This window comes from Calonectris borealis, chromosome Z (assembly GCF_964195595.1).
Source record: "Calonectris borealis chromosome Z, bCalBor7.hap1.2, whole genome shotgun sequence".
NCBI classification, from domain to species: Eukaryota; Metazoa; Chordata; class Aves; order Procellariiformes; family Procellariidae; genus Calonectris; species Calonectris borealis.
Window position 1 is genome coordinate 72,209,110 of NC_134352.1, and position 21,087 is coordinate 72,230,196.

The 21,087-nt window shown below is 38.6% G+C and overlaps 1 protein-coding gene across 2 annotated transcripts; it reads left to right on the forward strand.

Moving 5' to 3' along the window:
- Window positions 1–543: 543 nt before the first annotated feature.
- Window positions 544–18,050, forward strand: C9 (complement C9). Of its 2 annotated transcripts, XM_075138451.1 has the most exons (11): window positions 544–650; window positions 5,566–5,683; window positions 6,387–6,534; window positions 7,907–8,054; window positions 9,177–9,315; window positions 10,517–10,735; window positions 13,159–13,399; window positions 14,258–14,386; window positions 16,412–16,590; window positions 16,794–17,022; window positions 17,871–18,050. In XM_075138451.1, the coding sequence occupies exons 1-11, from the start codon at window positions 565–567 to the stop codon at window positions 18,029–18,031; spliced, it is 1,797 nt and encodes a 598-aa protein (XP_074994552.1). In that variant the 5' UTR covers window positions 544–564; the 3' UTR covers window positions 18,032–18,050. The 2 variants fall into 2 exon arrangements, with proteins under 2 accessions (XP_074994552.1, XP_074994553.1); XM_075138452.1 differs by lacking the exon at window positions 10,517–10,735.
- Window positions 18,051–21,087: the final 3,037 nt, after the last annotated feature.

Below are 21,087 nucleotides of genomic sequence, written 5' to 3' on the forward strand. Positions count from 1 at the left end.
AAAGAGCTAGCTTGTGGTTTGGGTTTTGGTGACAGAGTGAAAGCTAGAAGAGTTTTAGCCTCCTTCAAAACCACAAAAAAATGTGTTGTTCTTTTATATTGGCTGGGGGAGGAAGAAAAAGGAATTTTGGGACTTTATTCCTCCAATTCTCCAAATGAGGATTCCAAAGATGTTAGATGCTAAACTTGCTCTTGTAAACAGCTCTGCTTTAGAAACTGTGTTCCTTACATGGAGTTATTGCTATGACAGGTTTTTATGAGCCAGTTAACTGTTCTCTAATTAAATAGAAAACGTCTTTCCCATATTTAAAAGGTACTAGTAAACAAAAATGGTTTGTTTTAGTCTTGAAACTACTTTATATATTTCCCAGTCTCCACACAGGAAAAAGTGGAATTTTCTGAAAAGTGGACTTTAGAGCACTTACCGTAAGTCAGTTTTGGCCAGTAACTGGCATTCTTCAGTAAGCACTGCTTTTTGTTTGTTCTCTTGGTAATAAATAACAAAAGGAACAAATAAAGAAATTATAAATTCAGTCATGGCAATTCTTGTCTATTCAGCTACAAAATGAGAAGTATGCATGTTATCCTGCAGCTTATATCCATACTATGCAATTTAGAGGTGGCTGCCTCACTTTTGGGGGAAAGCAGAAGGTAAGTGTCCTTGGTCTTCTGCAGATGTCTGTACTGTTTTTTTTTCTCCAACACAGAGCATAAACCCCCTATGCAGACATTTCTAATGATAGCTTGTGCAGATACCCAATGAAAAAGGAAACTACTTCTTGCTGCATTTCAAGGATTCAAATAGAAATGGTTTATCCATTTATTTTGGATGTATGTGGTATAATAAAGGTGAGTTATAGCTGTTGAAGCCATGTTCTTGCATGGAGGTGGAGCTCGGGCAACTGTTTTCTGTTGCATGCCGAGTGTGAAAATATAATGTAATCTTAATCTCTTTCTTTCTGAAGATGCACAATTTTATGCTGATAGTACTTCTATTCCTATTTACAGTCTTCTAGACTGCCTATTTCTAATTCTTTGGAAATACAGCCTTTGTTTTTTCACTGTAAATATCACTAAAAGGAGAACTAAAGGCTTAGTCCCTACAAAAATATCATGTGAAAACAACTGAAGAGCTACGCTACCAGCAATAGAGCTGCCTAGTTTGTGTGTCATTTATGAGAATGGTCAAGTACTAAGTGGTGAAAGAATGTGAGTCTTGTAATAGACATATGTATGTTAAGAATAAATTGGGATCCATCTGCTTTAAGACTGAAGTTGCAGTATGTGAAGCATTTTTGTGATGACATGAATACTATCTGAACAACCAAGTATTGCCTCTTGCACATATGTCTAGGCCTGAGGGTGGCTGCTGCTATTATCACTTGAAATACCTGAACAGCCTTTGACAAGCAGCCTTCAAAACTATAAGGATTGCTGCTTTCTTCTCCCTGTTTTGATGGCTTTTATTATTTTGGCATTCAGATCCAATTACAGTACAGGTTTGATACATTCAGTTAGAAACAGTCCATCCAGAAGACATGACTATTACAGAGAGTTCATAGCAGGCAACGTGGGCCAGCAGCTTGACTTCACATCATACCAAAGACTATGCTGCTTCATGATGGTGCTAGCAAATACAGTTGGAAAAATTATGCCCTCATGTGATGGTATCATGTCTCCAAATTCAAGAGAGCCATGCCTTCTCTCTTGGTCAGTGCTAATTGTCAAACCAAGACTTTTTCTTGAGTCATCAGTTTTGTAACAGATGGTTTTTCAGTAACCCTTTCTCCCTGGGCTTAATGTGGAGGTGATAAGCCTGCCAATTTTCCTAATATCTTTGTTTTTTCCAAAAAATGTTGTTGAATAAAATGCTCTTTCCATAAATGTCCCTCTGAATTTCCAGATCAATCTGGATAGTGGATGCATTGTTGGTGTTTCAGAGTTCATGAGACTCATATGCAATGAGCTTTTTCTGATTATTTTTTTTTCTTCTTCTCTAACTCCAATTAAATCCAAAACCTTAAAGCTGGATCTGCAGCAAATCATGTGAACCTTGTACGCTAACCTAGAGAGGGCCCAAAAGTGTGTGCATATCATTCAATGAATATTCTTGCAGAAGTTGCTCAGTTGAGATGACGTGAAAACCTGTGCCACCTGAAAGTCAGCTCAAAGACTACCATCCACTCTGGTTTGCAGACAGTTGATGGCAAGACTTCCATTGGCATTGAAAAGTTCAACTCAGCTTTTCCTGCCTGGGATTTTTATTTTGGACTCAAAATAATGACTTATAGGAACCTTTGGGAGACTCTTTAGCATCTCTACTAGCCTGAGTCTGATCACTTCTTTAGGCACTCCTCCTAGAAACTCTCTTCATGGTTCATTCTTACTGCCTGCAAGGGATTTTGGCTGCGTTTTTAAGGTAATAATTTAAAGGTTCAGAAAGGCATTTCAATGTAAACTTCTACAGTACCTAAATACCTGCTAGTTGCTAGGAATAAGATATCCGTCTTCCTTTAGAAATCCTATTAGGTGCCTCAATATATCTCTAAGGTCTATGGTCTAAGGGTTTGCACTCCAACTATCTTTAAGGACAACAGTCTTCAACCCAAGATGCTAGAATAGATGTTGTTACTCAGAGGTTTAGAGTTCTACATCAGTAAGGAGATGGAAAGGTCATTATATGCAGCCATCTTTGCAGATACAGGAAGGAACAAGCTGATTCTCATCTATTTGTCAGACCAGTAGATTTTCATTTCTTCCCTCTGTTGATGTTACTGTCATGTTGAGTGGTGGAAAAATATTTAGTAGAATACTGTACAGCAACTTTTCAAAGCATTGCCTGCTTATTATGAAGTTACAGTAAATTGTAGAATTGCTGAAGTATTTGTAAGATGAGTTAATTACAGGCAAAGGAATTGTTTTTAAAGAGGCTGGAGGGCTACATCAAACTTCAAATACATTACAACTTTCCAGAATTTCACAAAACTGTAGAATGCATTAAAAAGTCTAGGTTAGAAGGGTCCTCTGGAGATACTGTACAATGTTCTGTTCAAAGCAGAGCCTTAGACTAGGTTATCCAGGGGTCCTGTCAAGGATTCTTGAGTATTTCCAGTGAGGGGCATTCTACCATTTCCCTGGGCAACCTATTCTAATGTTTAATTGTTCTCATGCTAAACTTTTTTTTTACATTCAGATGGCATTTCCCCTGAAGCAACTTCTGCATGGTGCCTCCATCTTCTATATAACTATCTTCTAAGACTTAGCCTTTTCTCTAGAAGTTCCTAAGAGATGCGGTATATCTCTTTCTTTTTCTTTCTTATTTTTGAGTTATAAACCTTAAACTCAGGGTAAGTGTCACTGCAGCGCAACTTCAGATGGAATTACAATTTCAAAAATCTGTATCCATTCCCAGACTGAAGTATCATTCTGATGCATGTAAGCATGCATGCTTAGTCTGCAAGGTGTGTGTATTTCAAACATTGACTGTTTTGGGATCTGTAAACATCAACAGCACTGGAGAAAGCAAGCTGGCCCCTAAGTGGGCATATGAAAGTAGGAGAAAAGGCTCAGATTAAAAGTGCCATGATTAATCTAATCACAGTCTTTCTGGGTCACAGCAAAGAGACAGCTGATCCATTACTCTACTCCTGATAGTAATTATTAAAGGATGCTCAGGGGGAAGTGTAAGAACAAGACAGTTATTCAATGCCATCTCCCAAGTTCCCAGCACTTTCAGCTGCCAACCAGTGGGTTATTGATTTAGGCGCTCAGAGTCCACCAGAGAATTAGTGAAAGGGAATTCTGTGTAAAATGGACTTTTCACAAGGTTGGATCTGCATCCTCTACAGGTACCTCAATTTCTGGTGCCAGGCACACAGCAAAGCTTCACACTTCCCTACCAGCTAAGAGTTTGGGATGTCCCTATTGTATGGAAAGGGTTCTTAATCCTCTATCTCATTTCTGCTGTCCATAGATATTGGGCATATTTGTGCTTTTTGCTGTTTCCTTTTTTCCAGAATCCCACCTGTTAAAAGCAACATCCTCAGCCAAGGATCCGTTTACTGCAGTCCCTAGTGTGAGGTCAGGAGACTTCTGGGAAGAGAGTTGTTTAGGATCAGCAGGCAAGACAGTGGGAGTGCGTGATACAGATACTTCCAGCAGCAGCTGTGGTGCGTGTTGACTGCTGGTGTGTGTGACAGCAGAAAGTCTGAGCCAGTCAGAGTCAGCTGAGTGTATGAAAGGTTGCACAACAACCCTGTGATCCCTGAGCTGTTCAAGATTCAATAGCTGGAAAGAGGCATAGGTTGATTTAGTGTCTCAATAACAACTTGCTACGTACGTAACCTGAACATACAATAAATGGCACCAGAAAGCTGAACCAACTGGTATATTTTCCTTGTCCAAACTGCAGATTTCTCAATTTTGTGGAATCAGGTTACATTTGTTTGGACTCTTGACATATTTGTACGAGGGAAGGGGGTCAAAGAGTGGAGGGCAAGGCCCTACCTGCAACGAAAGCCCATACATTACACTGCGGGAGCTGCAGATCTGCCAACCAGCTGGGCTTAGCAAAGAAGGTCCGATTGTAGAGCAGAGGCAATAGCATTAACCTGGAGAGGTGCAGAGAGAGAATTGCTTCACAGTGGATGAATACTCAGCATGTAAGGCCAGATCGGAATAAATTATAGAGAGCAAACCAGGCAAGTTAGACTTCAAGCTCCTCCATTCCTCTGCTTTCCACATTGTTACCTGCGAAGATAAGGTCACCAGTAAACTATTGGCCTTGGTTTTTAAAATTAACCAGTCATCCAACAGTGCATCAGTTTTTAATGTCTAACTGTGGGTGCTTTAAAGAATCTCGATTTCTATAAAGTGATGACCTTTCACTTACTGAGAACCAAGAGTTTCATGGTATTTAAAACTGGCCACCAAAATGAAGAGTCACTCCAGAAAATATAGGCCTAACTGGCAAAGTATTCAACTTGACAAGCTGAAGATCACTTAGGTAGCTAAACACTTGTCTGGTTTTTCCAACTATATAAATTAGCCTATTAGCAAATAATATCTTTATTTATGAGCCTTCTTTCAACTCAGGAAAGCATTTAAACTTTTATCTATGCTTAAGGGCAACGCCATTGAAGTTAATAAGCTAAAAAATCACAAAAAGACACGTATTGAGATGTGCTGCTGTGCCTTTGTCTTCAGATTTAAGTATGGGGAGCACAGCCACTGAATAGGGGAACTGCAGATGTTTGCTGTGTATTATTGTTTGATTCTCTTCAATAACACGGCCCACCAGAAGAGCATAAGCATGCACAAAGATCTAAAAAAGGGAAAAAGAGCTGGCTTATTAAGTCTTCAAAGTTTTTTCTAATGTAATTTTAAACTACCAAAGTCTTTAAGATTAGGCAGCTGTTTATACATCTAAGTACCAAGTACTGCTATGAAAGTGAAGCAGAAAACAGCTTGAAGATGCTTCCAAAATATTGGCCTATGGTTTAAATACAAACTCACATGTGATTTTAGTGTACTGCCCAGGACTGTACTGGAATGTTTTGTTTGACAGCTCTTCAGAAAAAGCTTTCCACAGGGGAACAAGAGAACTGAATGCTCCATCTCCGGTAGATTGTAAGCTGAGCAGCTGGAGTGCGTGGGGGCCCTGCGACCCATGCACCTATCAAAGGGTAAGCTATAGTTGGAAGTCTTTGTTCCAAAGCTACAACCAAAGGGACATTATCTGTCTGCCTTTTGGTTATGGGAAAATACCACGTTTCAACTCTTAATATTGTATGTTCATGATTTGATGAAACCCATAATCATTTTAGATCTGGAGCCGTTAAGAGTAAGAGAAGACTACATCCAGATGTACAAAAGTGGTCAAGTGTTCTCATTCAGAATGTTTTATTGATAGAAATTATCTATTTTGGCCACGTGGATGGTTCTATTAAGAACATTACTTTTCAATACATTTTCCCTTTTTAAATAAGGAGCAATTTTTTGTCAAAGCAGATTTTTACTTTCTTAAGTGAAATCTTTTTATGAGACTTCAAAAAAATGAAAGACTTGAAAGCACACAAAATATATATGAAGGATTTCCTCCCTGGGTTGAAAATAATGAGAACAGTGAAATAAACTAAATAGTGAAAAATAAGCATCTCTACATACTTACTAAGACATTATTATTAACTCAATTAATTCAATTTAATTACTTCCCGTACACTTTTTTTACACCATGAACTGTGTGGCTCCATGCCTATGGATTTTCAACCAAAAATTTCACCAAAGATGTTTCATTTTGAAAAGTTCTAAGTTCAGCTGGAAATCCTTCAGTGCTGGTAGTTTTCTTTTCTCTCTAAGAAATGCTAATAGTGTTATTTATCTTTCAAGTTTCGCTCTAGACGTATTGAAAGATTCGGACAGTTTGGTGGAACACCATGCCTGGAGACCTTAGGAGATACACAAAGCTGTAAAACCAGCCAAGTTTGTCCTGAAGAACCAGAACCAGACTGTGGTACTGACTTTCAGTGCAATTCTGGTAGGTTTTGTTTTCGTGCCATAGTGAGTTATGCAATAACTCAGGAAACCGCGTTTTACATAGTTCTGTGAAGAAGTCAAATCAGTTTCCACTGAAGACAAAATACATACACAAAAAGAGAGGTATGCTTCAGTAGTTTTCTAGTTGGGGATGATTTCCTGAAGCAGGGCTTTATTGCTAGGGTTTAAAGAAAGTCCCCAGCATGTTGACAGGTGGGTTGCAAAGCCACGCCAAAACCACAGCATAAGCAATGCTTGAGAAGGGGTACATTCCTCTCATCGCCCATTATAATTTGCGCCTAGTTTCTAAATTCTTCTGTAATTTATGCTCCATGGTTAAAAGCTGACCATACTATCAGTGTCCTTTCTTCTAGCATAACTGCTCCACCTGATACAGAATCACTATGTTTTATGAAAAATCACTGGGAAAAACTAGGACTGAAGGAATTTTAACAAAATGGATAAGGAGGTTTACTGACCAAAGTGGTATGATAGATGCTAGCTAGAGTCCAGAATGCCTCTAGATCCAAAGTAGCATGTAAGTTTGTAAAGTGAAACATGCATGCGTATGAATGAATGTAATGTTCAAGATTCATCATAAATGAAAATAAAATAGGAAAAGTTAATGGTAATAAAACTAGTCAAAACAGAATAGGAAAAATGGTAAGTGAATTTTGAGTCCCAAGACGTTGTCTCTATTGTCTTTATCTCAAATACTGTGAAGTGCAAGTAGAGAAAGAAAAATTAGAAACCATGTGTTTTACTAATTCACAGCCATTGTGCAGCACTTACGGGTGAGGCAGTTGATATCAACAAGTGTTATTTTATTATGCTAGGGCTAAATTTACCCCAAATCTTTAAATCCTGTAAAAAAAAAATCAGTCTTTGTAAAACCTGTGATACGCAACCTCAGGAGAATTATTGCTTCACTGTTGCTTTAGAACACAAATCACTATAGTTTTGGCCACTACAGTGTCCAAATAATATAGTCAAATGAGCAACAATTTAAAAAATTTAGAAATAATTCTCTGTTGATATTGAATTAATATTTTCCTGTATTGTCTTAATACAAATTAAAAAAAAAACCACTAATAATCAATGTTTAATATAGAAACAATCATAGGAAGTAACAACTTTCTGCAAATGACAGCAGTTCTCCTGTCACTTTCTTTTCTTAGCCAACCTAGTAAACTCATAAATAAATATAGTAGTATGTTTGGTTTTTTTTTCGTTTGAAGGAGGTAGGGTCTAGGACAATGACAATAATAGAAATATACAAAGAGGAAGATCTCAATAAAGATTAGCTGTGGGTGTCATTTAAAGTCCATCTTGGAAAAAAAATTAATTACTTCAATGTTTTATTCTTTGATTAGGTCGATGTATAAAGCGGCGACTTGTGTGTAATGTAGATAATGACTGTGGAGACTTTTCTGATGAAGATAACTGTGAATCCGACCCACGATCACCATGCCGTAACCATGATATTGATGTGTCTGAAGTTGGCAGGACCGCAGGGCAAGGGTGTGTAAAGAAGGAAAAAGTAATATTGGGCCTTGTGAAGAGCCTAGGACTGTCTCCAAAGCCAGCTGAAAACACTGGGGCACACTGACATTCTCAAAAGTGGAATCTGAATCGTGTTCGCATTTGTATTCAGAAATGCTTCGTAGCTTTTGGAAGAACAACTAACTACTGTTTTATTTTGTATACTTGGGGAGGATAAAATATTTATACAGACAGTGTAAATCAATCATTATGTTAATACATAGAAACATATATAGAAGTTACATGGATATACTTACAATACTTACTATTGAAGTGTAAATCTTATAGATATATAGATATGTTTCAGGTGATATTTCATAATGAATCAGTCATTCCCAATTACTTTACTAACTTGCATGTATAAAAGGGAGAAAATGTATCTTGATTATTTATACAATGGGATGCCTTACTGCAACAACACTCTGCCTGCAGCTTTTTTCCAGTATTGCATTCTCCACTTCCCAGATCTTCGTTGTTTACAGGAGTTTTCCTCATTAATCTAAGTCGAAAATTAATCTTTCTATTCTCAGACCTTACTGGATTTCCTTCTTTTCAAACAAAAAGAAAGTGTGACATATTGTTTATCTACAAATCGAGTTAGAAGGCAGCTATCCAAACTGGAAAAAATTAAAATAAAAATATACTACAGCACCACCTTGTGTTTAAATGAAAACGATGCATGCTTTTATTACTGCACAAGAGCAAAAATGCTGCCCTTGTAGCATAGGGAAGTAAGCCAGGTACTTAGGCGTTTTTTGAAGTAGCTTCTTTATTATTTCTATTATAATCCATTACTAAAATCTTCCATGAGAAAATGTTGTATGTTTGATGTTTAATATCTATCTATTACTTGGTTTTGTATTTCTCATACATGGCCCTTAAAGTGTTTTACAAAAGATGTATCATTATCTTCATTACACAGATGAGAGGACCACAAGAGATGAGGCAAGCTGCTGTGGATGAAGCAAGATCCAGTTCCACAGCTATAGTCTCTAACTCTTACTGAATCTGACTTTGCCAGTCATAATGCCATTGTCTACAGGCTATGGGTGCTGACATCTCCTTTTTTGAAGTGTAACCTCTCCTGTATTTCTCTTGTAGAATCAATGTTTTAGGGATGCAGCCAATGGCCAGCCCATTCGACAATGACTTTTTCAATGGTCTTTGTGAAAGGGTGCGTGATGGAAACACGCGGACATACTACCGCAAGCCATGGAACGTGGGTGTTCTCACTTACGATGTAAGTCTAAGTCCTTCTGTGCAAACTAGGATGTGTTTAACTGAACGATGAATCCTGACATCCTCTTGAAAGACTCAGCATACCTCTTGAGTCAGGCATCAGCAGCTTTTTAGCATCAAGCTTTTGATAAATTCCAGAGGGAAACAGGTTATGTTATCATTTACTTTAGCAGTTAAGCTCAGTTGCGCCAGATAAATTCCCACATGTTCATTGCTGCACCTGTGCCTAGTAAATGAAACTGTCTTTCTGGAATGTTTACGCATGAGCAGATGAGATGAACAGGAGATGTACAGAACGGAATATGATACCTAACTTTTACTGTGTAGAGCAGCAATTAAGCTACTTTTTCAAGGACACACAAAAGACACTGATAAAAAGGCAGGAATAACATTATGATACTCTGGTCCTGCTTGGGTTTTCTAATCAATGATGACTTTCTCTGTCCCACTGAAAAAAAAAATCTAATAGGCTTTTGAGATTCAGACCATGACTTCCAGTGAGGTTTGAACACCAAAAATATTGATGATCTTAGAAACATCAATGTCAGATGCATTTCAGAAATCAAAGTAGTATTTTGCTTACCAAATGCTTTGCTTATCACTGTAAGTAGGAACTTCATAGAACAATGATAATTTAAACCAGATCCTGCCCAAAATGAGTAAATCTGACCCAGAAATCACTGCTCATATTTGATTTTGATGCATAATCATTTTCAGTTACTAAAACTCTATGTTCTGCTAAAGTATTGAAAAATAAACAACACTGAAATAGGTATTCTGAATTAGCTATTGTCTGCTGTAAGAAAAGAAAGCAAAATCATAATTCTGATTCATTTCAGATGTCGAGACCTATTAGCAAATCTTGTCTGCATTCTAGGAAGGTGCTGGAGACTACTACTCCTTACATGTAAAGGAACTGTTGACACACATAAATTACTTTGATAGTGTTACACGCTGAGATTTAACACTCACCGAAATATTGTCGCTGCACTTTTCTGTTTAGTTTTGAACCACTGAGCTGATCCAGATGAGGTAGTTTGTGGAGGGGGTGGTATTTCCATTTGTTTTCTTATAAAAGAAAAAAGAGCTGTAAGAAAATGTATTGTTAAGCTATGTAAAACATACAACTTTGAAGTGCTATGTTGATTTTTTCTATTACTGCCTGGTTTGTTTTGTGATACGTTTTCACTATCTTTTCTAAGACAAAAGCAGACAAAACCTTCACATCTGTGTTCTACCATGATCGTGTAAAAATGCTACGAGAGGTTTACATAGAAAAACAAAAGCACTTTAATGTTGACCTGTCTCTGAAATACACACCTACTGAAGGAAGTAAAAAAAATGGTTCAGAAGGAAATTTCAAGTATCACTATAGCAAGAATTCAAATTTAAGTTCTATCCTGAAAATCTCCACAGAAAGGGTAAGTTTAATCAAGCTAAAGGGTTTAATGTAACTATTTTACAAACAGTAAAATTTACACAGTGTTAGAATAACGCAATATTAATCTTTCTAAGTATTCTAGTTACCTGCTGCTTTTCTGTCATTTATTCACAAAAATGAAATATTGGCAATACTAGGTTTAAGATTTCAGATGTGGCCAAAGGATAATGTAGCTTCATTTTCCCACTGTTTACTCTTGACTAGCAACTACCCTTATCTTCAACAGTGGCTTGATGTTAGAAAGGGCCAAAGATCTCTGATTTCACCTTGATCAGGAAGCAGCTCTGATCTAGTGCAGTGTGGGCAAATTAGGTTAAGTCCTGGGATAAAAATTAGCACTGTGTAGGCCTACACTAGGTAAACATAGAGTAGACATGTAGAGTAATAACTGAAAGGTCAGGTCTCAGCCATTCGGGTATGTCTGTACTAATAAACTAGCCTGGGCTAAGAGGCATAGGCATTAGCACTGGCACACGATAATCTGTACTTTTACTAGCACACTGCCGTGATTTTGGTCTGTGGTCTCGTGCTCTCATAAGCAATGCCCATCCTGTGGTCTCCTGTAGCATGTTTGAAGGGAAAGTTCCCAGTAGGCAGTCTGGAGAAAGCAAGCCTGTTTTGGGGTTGCATATAACCCGTACCACTCTACCTGCCCTTTAAGACAGAAGAAAGGCCCTATCCCATTTTATTTACTAGTAAAGGAGTAGCCTTAGCATCTAATGAGGTCAAAGAGAGAGAGAGACCACAAAAAGTGATACTAGACATGCTAGACACTATGCCTAATGCAGCAGCTGGGTGCTAGTGGAATTAACTGACCAGGTCATATACTCTTTCCCACCATATATGGCAAAGTCTGTGATTGCAACATGCCATCATGTACAAGGTACATCAACTCCATCAACTCCAGTGCTGAAATGTACCACATGCAAGTAGGAATAGATCTGCCTCAACTAATTCAATCTTGCAAGTTTCTTGTCAGCCTTGTTGTCTAGGACCCCCTCAGAGCTCTGGAGATCAAATGGATATAAGGGAAAAGTAAGATAACTTTTATAACTGATTAATTAAAATAATGCTGAAGAGAAAGGTCTGTACTATAAAGAGAAGCTGACATACAGCACTGACTTTGTATTAGTACGAGTTTTCTTGGGACAGAAACGGACCATTTAAAGCTCAAAGCATTCATCTCCACAGACGCAAAAGATCAAGTTCTGTAACTCAGGGTATATTACAGATACATCATAGTCTAGTGGCTTGTGACAGGAGTTTTGGCCTCAAACTCTCTTCTTCGGAGATCAGTTCAGAAGATGAGTCATGAACTGTCACCAGCAGAGGTCTATCACCCTAAACTCACGTTGCTGCAGGTTAGTGGAGTGGCAGTCCCTGCTCAAGAACCCTCCAGGGCTCACCTGCAAGTTAAAGCCAGGAGCAGCCCGAGAACACCAGGAGAGTAAGGGATTTTGTACATGCTGGATGGCAGGAATATTTGCACTTACAAAAATTTCCTCACAGAGGTTTAGATGCCTGAAGATTTCTGCCAGTCCTAAGCAGCATCTGAGTTGCAGTTTAAGATCTTTTAAATGGCGCCAGCTAATGTGATGGTCAGTTGCTAAATCCCTTTTATGTACCTCCTGTTAGGCATTACTGTTAAGGGAGGCACATAAGTGCTGCAGATAATAATGGGGTTTGAAGGCATCTGTTTGCTTAGAGTCTTAAGTGCAACTATTTCACAACATGTCATGTGTTACGGGAAGCAGCTAGGTCCAAGTTTAGATTATGATATAAAACCATCTGCAGTGTAATTTATGAAAATATCAGTCACTAAACCTAGAGTTACAATGTATGTATGGTCAAATGCCTCAAAAGGGTTTTTTTCTTGATTAATTTTCATTTTATGATGTTATTTTGGGTTTTTTTGTTTTTAATTGGAGCTGTGCCCTTCCTTCTGACAGTCTGAGAATAACAGAGAAGTGATCCAAAAAAAGAGAGAACTTAGTTCTGCTCTGACTATAAACAAAGACAAAACTCCAGCTGACCTCAGTGGGCAGCTTCTGTTATCTGGCAAGCCATATGGAATTACTTTTCAATGTTATGAAAGTCAGAAAGGCACTTTTGGTAAATATTGTACTTAAACAGAAGACCTTGTTGTAAAATAGTTCACAAAGGGCTTGCTGAAATTAGTAAGGGGAGAGTTCTGCAAAACTGGAAGAACTGAAATGATCTAAATCTCTTGCTGCTTCCTCAGTTTAAATTGGAGAACTTTTAAGTTTGTCCCTGTTCCAAAATGTGATTGAATACCATGTTTAAAAGTGCTGCCGTTTCTTTATAAGTAAAATAGAACAGATTTTCCTGCTGTGCTGCATACCAGAATGGCACTCTCACCTGCTTTCTTCTCCCTGCATTCAGAACCAAACCTTTCTGCATGTAAAAGGAAAGATTCAGCTGGGAAGATTCCAAATGCGGAGTCGTGATGTCCGTCTCACAGATAGTTTCCTTGATGATCTGAACTTTCTGCCTGCTGAATATGATAAGGGAGAATATTTTAAATTCCTAGAAGATTATGGAACTCACTATGCGGTCTCTGGAACTGTAGGAGGAAAATATGAACTTGTGTACGTGCTGGATAATTACGCTATGTCTAGAATAGGTATGCATTCTGTTGGCCTTGCTATGGTATGCAGATTATCACCAAGTCTCCATTCATGCAAAGAGATGTATGAGGATAGATTTGTGTATATGGAGTGCTACTGAGAACAGTACAGTTCAGTGTGTGCTGCTTGTGGCACACCAGTGACATTACAGAACTACATGAGTTCAACAGAGATGAAAGTCAGTCTTTGTAAATTCCATAATTATTTGGAATCCATAATTATCCCAGTATTACCCTGTTCAGCACCTGGAGATTGTGGTGCTGGATTTTTTTTTTAAGTACCAATCTTAAGCAAAATTCTTTCTGAACACAAAAGTGAAGTTCCAGATGATATGTTTGAGATTAATAAACAGAAAGGAGGTGTTGGAGGCAGTAGAGGATAGAGGAGGATTGGAACTTACGGGAATAAGAGATTGTAAGAGATTAGTGGCGTTAATTAACTTTATGAGGAAAAGAAATGGAGAAATGTGTTTGAGTTTGGGAGAGAGAGACTGGGAGGATTGAATAATTTAGCAAACGGAGCAAATGATAAACAGATGAGAAAGACAAAATTCCAATAGAATATCTAGAAAGAGCGGTCCCTTGAGGGACATCTGCTTTCAGCTAGATCAAGGAAAATAGAAGTCAGGTTTTGGAGGGTTTTGGTATTTTCCTAATCACTGTAGATCTCACCTGCCTCTGTGCAGGGCACTTCAGATACAATCATCCTCACATTCATTCCATGGAAGAGTAAAAAGCAGAAGATAAATGGGAAGAAGAAAGCCAAAAATATTTCCAATAGCTCTGAAATTTATTCTCCAAGAATAATATCACATTATTCAATCCCTCTAATCACCTAATTATTTCCACTTCCAGGTATCACTGTAGAAGATGTGAAAAGATGCCTTGGCTATCACTTAGATGCCAATATTGCATATAAAGACTTACATGCCAATGTTACTATTGATGATGATAAATGTGAAAAGATTAATGTGACGGACAAGTGTAAGTGTATCCTTATTTTAAATGAGATCTTCTGCTTAAGGAGAGATGATACCAATTGCTTAGGGAATAGTTATTGCTGTTAGGGAAAGGTTAAATCCAGTAGACCAGTAGAAGTAAGGCTGCTGTACTTCCATGCTTACAGGTCAAGCCAGGCTGAGCATGTCTTCCCAGTAGGCACATGCACAAACACACTTATACAACACATACATACATACACACATTGCTGGCCACACAAATCAATATAGGCAGAAGCACAGCACTCAGGCAAACACAAACAGGACCAAAGACTTCATCCTGTTCTCCCTCTCCATCTGATCAGAGTGAAAGCCTCTCAGTGGGAAACATCATAGAATCACAGTATGGTTGAGGTTGGAAGGATCCTCTGGAGGCCATCTTGTCCAACTCCCCTGCTCAAGCAGGGTCATCTAAAGCAAATGTTCTCCCCAGGCAGCACAACTCTCAAGTATTTCAGCCCCTCCTCAATATATATACATAGTCAATACAAATCCCTCCAGCAGCTGACCTTAGACATTCAGATGAAGCAGCAACTGGATCCTTATTGCTGGTACCCAGATATACAATACCCCAAGGCCCACAGCTCCACTCCCATTGCTGGTACAGACCCCCTGATGCACATCGACACACAGACCCCCACACATGCTATGGATGCCTCCAGTAACGGGCCTCAGGTGCTCCGTTTACCCAGCAATTGGCCCTTGGATCCTCTTGTCTCCAGTTGCCTCACACAGACACACACTCACGTGCAAACAGGTCTCAGTCAACCCCAGGATCTTAGGGTTTCTCCAGTATTTGGCATAGAACCCCTGGTCACTCCAATAGCCAGCTCCGCCAGCTGTCTCACTCTAGAGACACGTATGTAGCTAGGCCAGACTTACAGCCACTTTAATACTTGGCTCCCAAGCCACTTACTCTATTCGCCTGCTAATCTGGCTTGATATTTGCTAGTGATCACACGCTGACATATGTATCCTCACTCGCTCCAGTTATTGGCACCACAAACATGAGGTCCCTATCAGCCATTGTCCAACTCCAGCTGCTGGCACACAGATCTCTATAGACATGCATGCACACAGAATAGAGTCCTCTCACTCAGAAAAATAGTTAGAAATATAATTTAATGGTAAGCTAGGACAGACTGCAAAGATCAAGGACGGTACATGGCAGACAAGCTCACTGATCAGCCACCTTTCTATATGCAATCGGTCCCCTTTTTTACATTTATCCCTCTATTTTCTCATGCTTGTTCCTCCCAAAGCCACCTTGATTCCTCCTTACCACTTCAATGGCACTCCCCTAAATATACTCTAAGTATTTATGTTTATGCAATCTCAAAATGCCCTTTTTTGCATACAGAGAGCCTTTCCATTGACTCGTTTTGCTGTTGACTCATCCTCAGCCCCATTCTGTGGCAGTAACATCTCTGCTGGGACAGGCTGGAAGGAGTCAAGATAGGGGCTCCCTCTCTCTGATCAGGCTACTTTGTTCCCCTGCCTGTCCTCTCTGCTCCTTTGTGTGTCTGGAGATAAGTCTTTTATCACATGACCTAAAAATTGCAAAAGGCAAGGAGATTTACTACTGAGCACAGAAAAGGCAATTGTTTTTAGTGCTGTTCTTGTGTTTTAGTTATGAAGCAGAAGTTCCTACTGCTCCAATTCCTGCCCTTCACTGGTTGACCTCAGGTGACCTCAGTAGCATTATTCATATTATCTTTGGCTTGTTATCAAATGGCTATGATCTCCATAATGTCTCTCATTTTGCCCTACCCCTTCTTTTCCTTTCAGATATAGGGTTTTCCAATTTAATTGCAAAATAGAAGATTTCCTCCCACATAAGAGGAATAAGCAAAGAAAGATTTAATTCCCCCACAACCAGTGAGTGAAGGGTTCTTTCCTCTATGGTTGTTTTATAGAGGTGGACTGGTTGCACTAAAAGGACAACTATTCTTCAAGATGCATGGGCATTACACTTTGTTCTTCATCTTCTCTTTTTTCTTGCTTTCTGCAGCAGAACTTAAGTATGATGCTGTCATTGATGATGTCATTTCCTTAGTTGATGGAGGAAAGATTGATTTTTCAGTTAAAATAAAAGAAATGTTACTGCGAGGGTACAAAATGGTTGATGTAGAGGATTACATACAGTGGGCTAAGTCTTTGGTTGATGCTCCAGTAGTGATACAGCAACGGGTAAGTACAACTTCTTCAAAGCTGTGGCTCTCACAGTTTGAAAGCTTTTGTTCTAACATGAAGGTGAGACTCCATGTTTATCATGAACTTTCAGGTATTTTCTTCATCTTGACTGTTTCTTCAGATGCTTACTCTAGTGATGGGTATATCAGGATTCAGAACTTCAGAAAAGTCTGTTATCATTGGGCTTTTTTCTTCAACAGCCTTCTCCAATACATACACTTGTTCCAGTTAAGATGAGAAATGCATATTTAAAGAAACAGAATTTGGAAAGAGCAATTGAAGACTACATTACCGAATACAGTGTGTGCAAATGTGAACCCTGCAAAAATGGAGGCACGCTTGTGCTGGTAGATGGAGCCTGTACATGCATGTGCTCAAGCTACTTTAGGGGAATTGCTTGTCAGATTCCCAAATCTACATTAATTAAAGGTTAGTAAATACTCCAGACAGACTAAAATGAGCATATTTGTTGTGAACAATATCCTGACAAAATGAGCCTTCATAAGGACAAAAGGACATCATAGTACTCCCTTATACCTACGGCTGTCAAATCTCATGGGCACATGGTGTGGAAGTTAGTCTAAGTCACTGGGTTCTTTCCATAAAGAGGACACTCTAAATTAGAGTTCATTGTCCCACATACATTGTTGTGTCTTGGAGTGATACCCCAAGTTCATTTAAGTAAACAGGAGCATTATTGAAGAATGGTGCAGTAATGGTAAGCTGATTTCAGGCAAAAGCAATCTCACCACATCATAAGCTATTTTGTCTTCAGTTTCCTGCAAAAGCACTGTGTTTGCTAACACGTGATCACCTTTCATAATTACTGTGCTAGCTTAATATTAGATTGGTCCACAAAGGGGAAGAGGGAGATGAATACAGTTCCACAACTGATGATGTAAAAAATTTATTGTGCAGCAAATTCTTTCCCTGTGGCCAAGTTTTTAAAGCACAGGTGCCCAAAATGGGCCTTAAAAATTGATATTCAAGTAGTATTCAGGCAGCTTCCTAGGGTGACAAAAATGTTAAACCTCTGGGCTCTAAGCAGTGCCAGAGACAAGGGCGTTTTCGAAAGCCTAATCTGTGTGATGGGATGTATCATTGCTGGAGGGTGCAATGATCTGCAGAGTCACCATAACTGAGAATGTAAGAAATGAATCATGGTTACCCTGTCCACCCGCAAAAGAGCCAAATAAAAAGCTCTAATTAATCCTTCTGTTGCTGCACAGAAGACAGAGAGATGCTGGACTAATCCTAGCATGGTGTCTTAATACCAGTTGTCACTAATGGAGGCTGGAGCTGTTGGAGTACCTGGTCCACCTGCATCAATGGAGAAAGCACTCGAACTCGCCAGTGTAATAATCCTACACCAGAACCTGGTGGCAGACCGTGCCAGGGAGAAAACATTGAAAAACGGCCCTGTGCAGAAGCAAAATAGTTATGCTGCTCAAAAACAGGTAAGCAGCCTCTCTAAGTAGTAATATGTTATTGCTGTTTAGAATAAATGATCAGATAGTATTTGGGGCATTTCAGTGACACAGTTGAAGAAGTGATGGACAAGTCCACTTACATGTTTCATTTAAACATGTGACTTGATATAGCTTTTAAAAACAGCCACTTTGTAGCTCGAATTTGTGAATGTTTAGATTTGTATTTGAATGTCTTGACAAATAATGTTATCTCACAGAACTTCAAGAGTAAAATGGAGTTCTGGGTAAGAACAGACTAAAATCCAGATTTCATCTCCAGTCAGGCTCTCCATCAAAAAAGTTATGTCTTAGGGAGAGGGAGAGAGAGACATATGTTCCAGAAACAAAGTATAAAGACAGCATGGGAGTCTGAATTCTATTACTTGATAAGTAGAATGCTTAAATCCAACAAAGCTACTGTTATAGCAGTTTTGAAACTTTTAGCTTGGAAAAAAATAGTTTAAGAAAATGTTTAGCTACATGGTTTTGTCAGATTTTTTTATTTTTAATATAACACTGCAAAGCAAAAAAAAAAAAATAAGCAGCGTTTTAAGAATGGATGTTCTGGTCCATAAAATGGCAACGTGGTCTCAACTTTCTTCACCGGCTGAGAACAAGAAGATTGCATGCCACTTGGATGTGACAGTAAGCGTTTTCAGGCCCAGGAGGAAGTGTTTGGGTTTTATGCTTAACATGTTACCATAAGTTCCTTCTCTTCTCGGAGGTCACAAGAAGAAAAGAGGTGGCAAGATAGGGAAAGGATTTTGAATGTTTTGCCACTGAAACACCCTGATGGTAAGTATCACAATGTGACCTCTACCTGCACCAAAAATATGTATCAGAAGATTTCTTCTATGCCTGCCCTCTCTCAGCTTCAATAGTTCAGCTATATCTAATATTCTACTTGTGAAGCACCCTGAAGAAAGCACGGCCAGCAAGATATAACAGCACTCATGGGCCATCTAGCCCTACATCAGAGAATTACAAACTGCTTCCTACAGTACCGCATCTCCAAGTTATTCCACAGATGGAAGAGAGAAATTGAGAGAAGAATATAATACAGAGCTGGGAAATCAAGAGTAATATGAGGAAGACAAATATAAGAAGTAGGGGAAATTACATAAAACTAGGAAGTGGCAGATTCAAAACAGACTGAAGACTGGTCCTTCACACAGTAGGCATACCAAAAGTAAATATGTATTTTAAAAACTTCAACACAAACTGATGGAATGTTCTCAAACGTGTAGATAATCATGCTCACTTAAGAAATCTCTGAAGCATCAATTTTGGCAGGCTGGGAAAGTATTCTGTGGAAGTATTTCTACGTGTTTCCCTACTCCTGGACATTCCCTCAGTCGGTGCTATTGCCCTCTTGTCAAAAACAGGGTGTCAAATTAGCCTTTCCTTCATCCAGTGAAGTTTGTCTTATTTTAAAACAATCTCATAAGCAGCTTAATTTTATTCCTGCACTATATCATTGACATGTTTCTATTCAGCCATGACAGCAAATACAATGATGATTATTCATGATCCATACATATTCAGATATGTTTTCTCTGGAATGGCATTGTAAAAGCTCTTTTAAAAACCTAACCTAACTTTGGCTCCTGATATATCAGACATGTTGAGTACTCACTCTTCCAGCAGAAGTCAGATACTTAAGTCTTCTGAAAATCACAGTATGTGTTTTGATTCATTCTTCATTAGAATTATTTTACATTACAGTTTTCTTTGAGACACAGTGAAATCATGTTCTTGGTGAGCCATGAGCATACTGTTTCACTTAAATTTTGACCAAGATATATGTCATAGCTACTATGTTTTATCACTTCTTTACTATTTTTTCTTCTTTTTTAGAAAACAATAATGGATTCCAAACCAATTCTACAAATCAGAGTTTCTGGTGGCCATTGCTACCCAAAAGCAATGGAATGCCATGATTTAAAAGCACCTGCAGCTTAAATGATTGCTAATCAAAACAAAGTAATACACCAATAAACCTCTTAACAGAGATGAGCTGATGCAGCGGGGTGGTCCATCTTTTATTTGTCTGTGGCCGTCATTAGAGCATGAATTATCTATCTTTGTTAGTTAATGGCATAATGGTGTCCCCTTTTCAATGTTTTTTTCATAACTCTTTCTGGTATGTTTTCAAACTGATGTTCAAGAATTCAAATCCAGCATGAGTATCAGAATAATGTATAAAACATCAGCTGATTGATGGTATATTGTTAGTAAAGAACCTGGGAGAGTCGTTATCTTCAGAAGAATGCCCTTGTGAATTTATTTCCAACCCCACATCTTACATCTAATTCACGCTCTGAATCACCAGTATGCTTATGAAGACATGCAGCTTTACCAGTTATTACTCTTGCTCCTCCAAACATTTGCTGAATAGCCTGACATTGTATCTTGTCTATGTCAATGTGTTAAAGATTTTTATAGGAAATCAGAGGTACCTTACAAAGGGATAGAAGAGTTGTTATATTACCATCCATATTTTTAGCAATACTTCCAAAGGAAACAAGGCTGAGACAATTGTATTTTTATTGCACCTACCTGTCAGTCTTGGAGGGAGAATTGTTCTCAAAGAAGTTTCATGAAAAACTTTGAGAAAACAAAAAGAAATTAGTATCCCTGTTGAGGAAAAGGTATTAACGGTAACTTAGCTATTCTAGTAGAATATAGAAGATATTTTCATAATACCAGAAGATCTACATGGAAGCAAGATACAAGAAAACAGATTTCTTTTAAAAAATTAAGAACAAAGGTATATGAGGGCTGAGCAGTGGAAACACAGGAATGGTAAAAGCCGTCAGATCAATGAGATCAGTACCTTGCATACTTGCAGTCCAGGTCTGGAAGGGTCCTTTACCTGGAACCTTCTTTACCTGTCTCCTACCACCACAAGTGACCCTGAAGACTTTTAGTACCAAAGATCAAACATCACAAAAGAAAGTGGGAGAACTGTTTCCCAGGCCTCTACGGCAGGAGAGCATTCAAAAGTGAAAGTGTACTGATGACC

What these genes read in the sequence shown, in the direction of transcription:
- C9 (XM_075138451.1), top strand. Translation starts at nt 565, where the DNA reads ATGAGAAGTATGCATGTTATCCTGCAGCTTATATCCATACTATGCAAT. An exon ending in TTACGCTATGTCTAGAATAG is followed by an intron (nt 13,400 to 14,257) that starts GTATGCATTCTG and finishes TTCCACTTCCAG; the next exon opens with GTATCACTGTAGAAGATGTG. An exon ending in GATTAATGTGACGGACAAGT is followed by an intron (nt 14,387 to 16,411) that starts GTAAGTGTATCC and finishes TGCTTTCTGCAG; the next exon opens with CAGAACTTAAGTATGATGCT.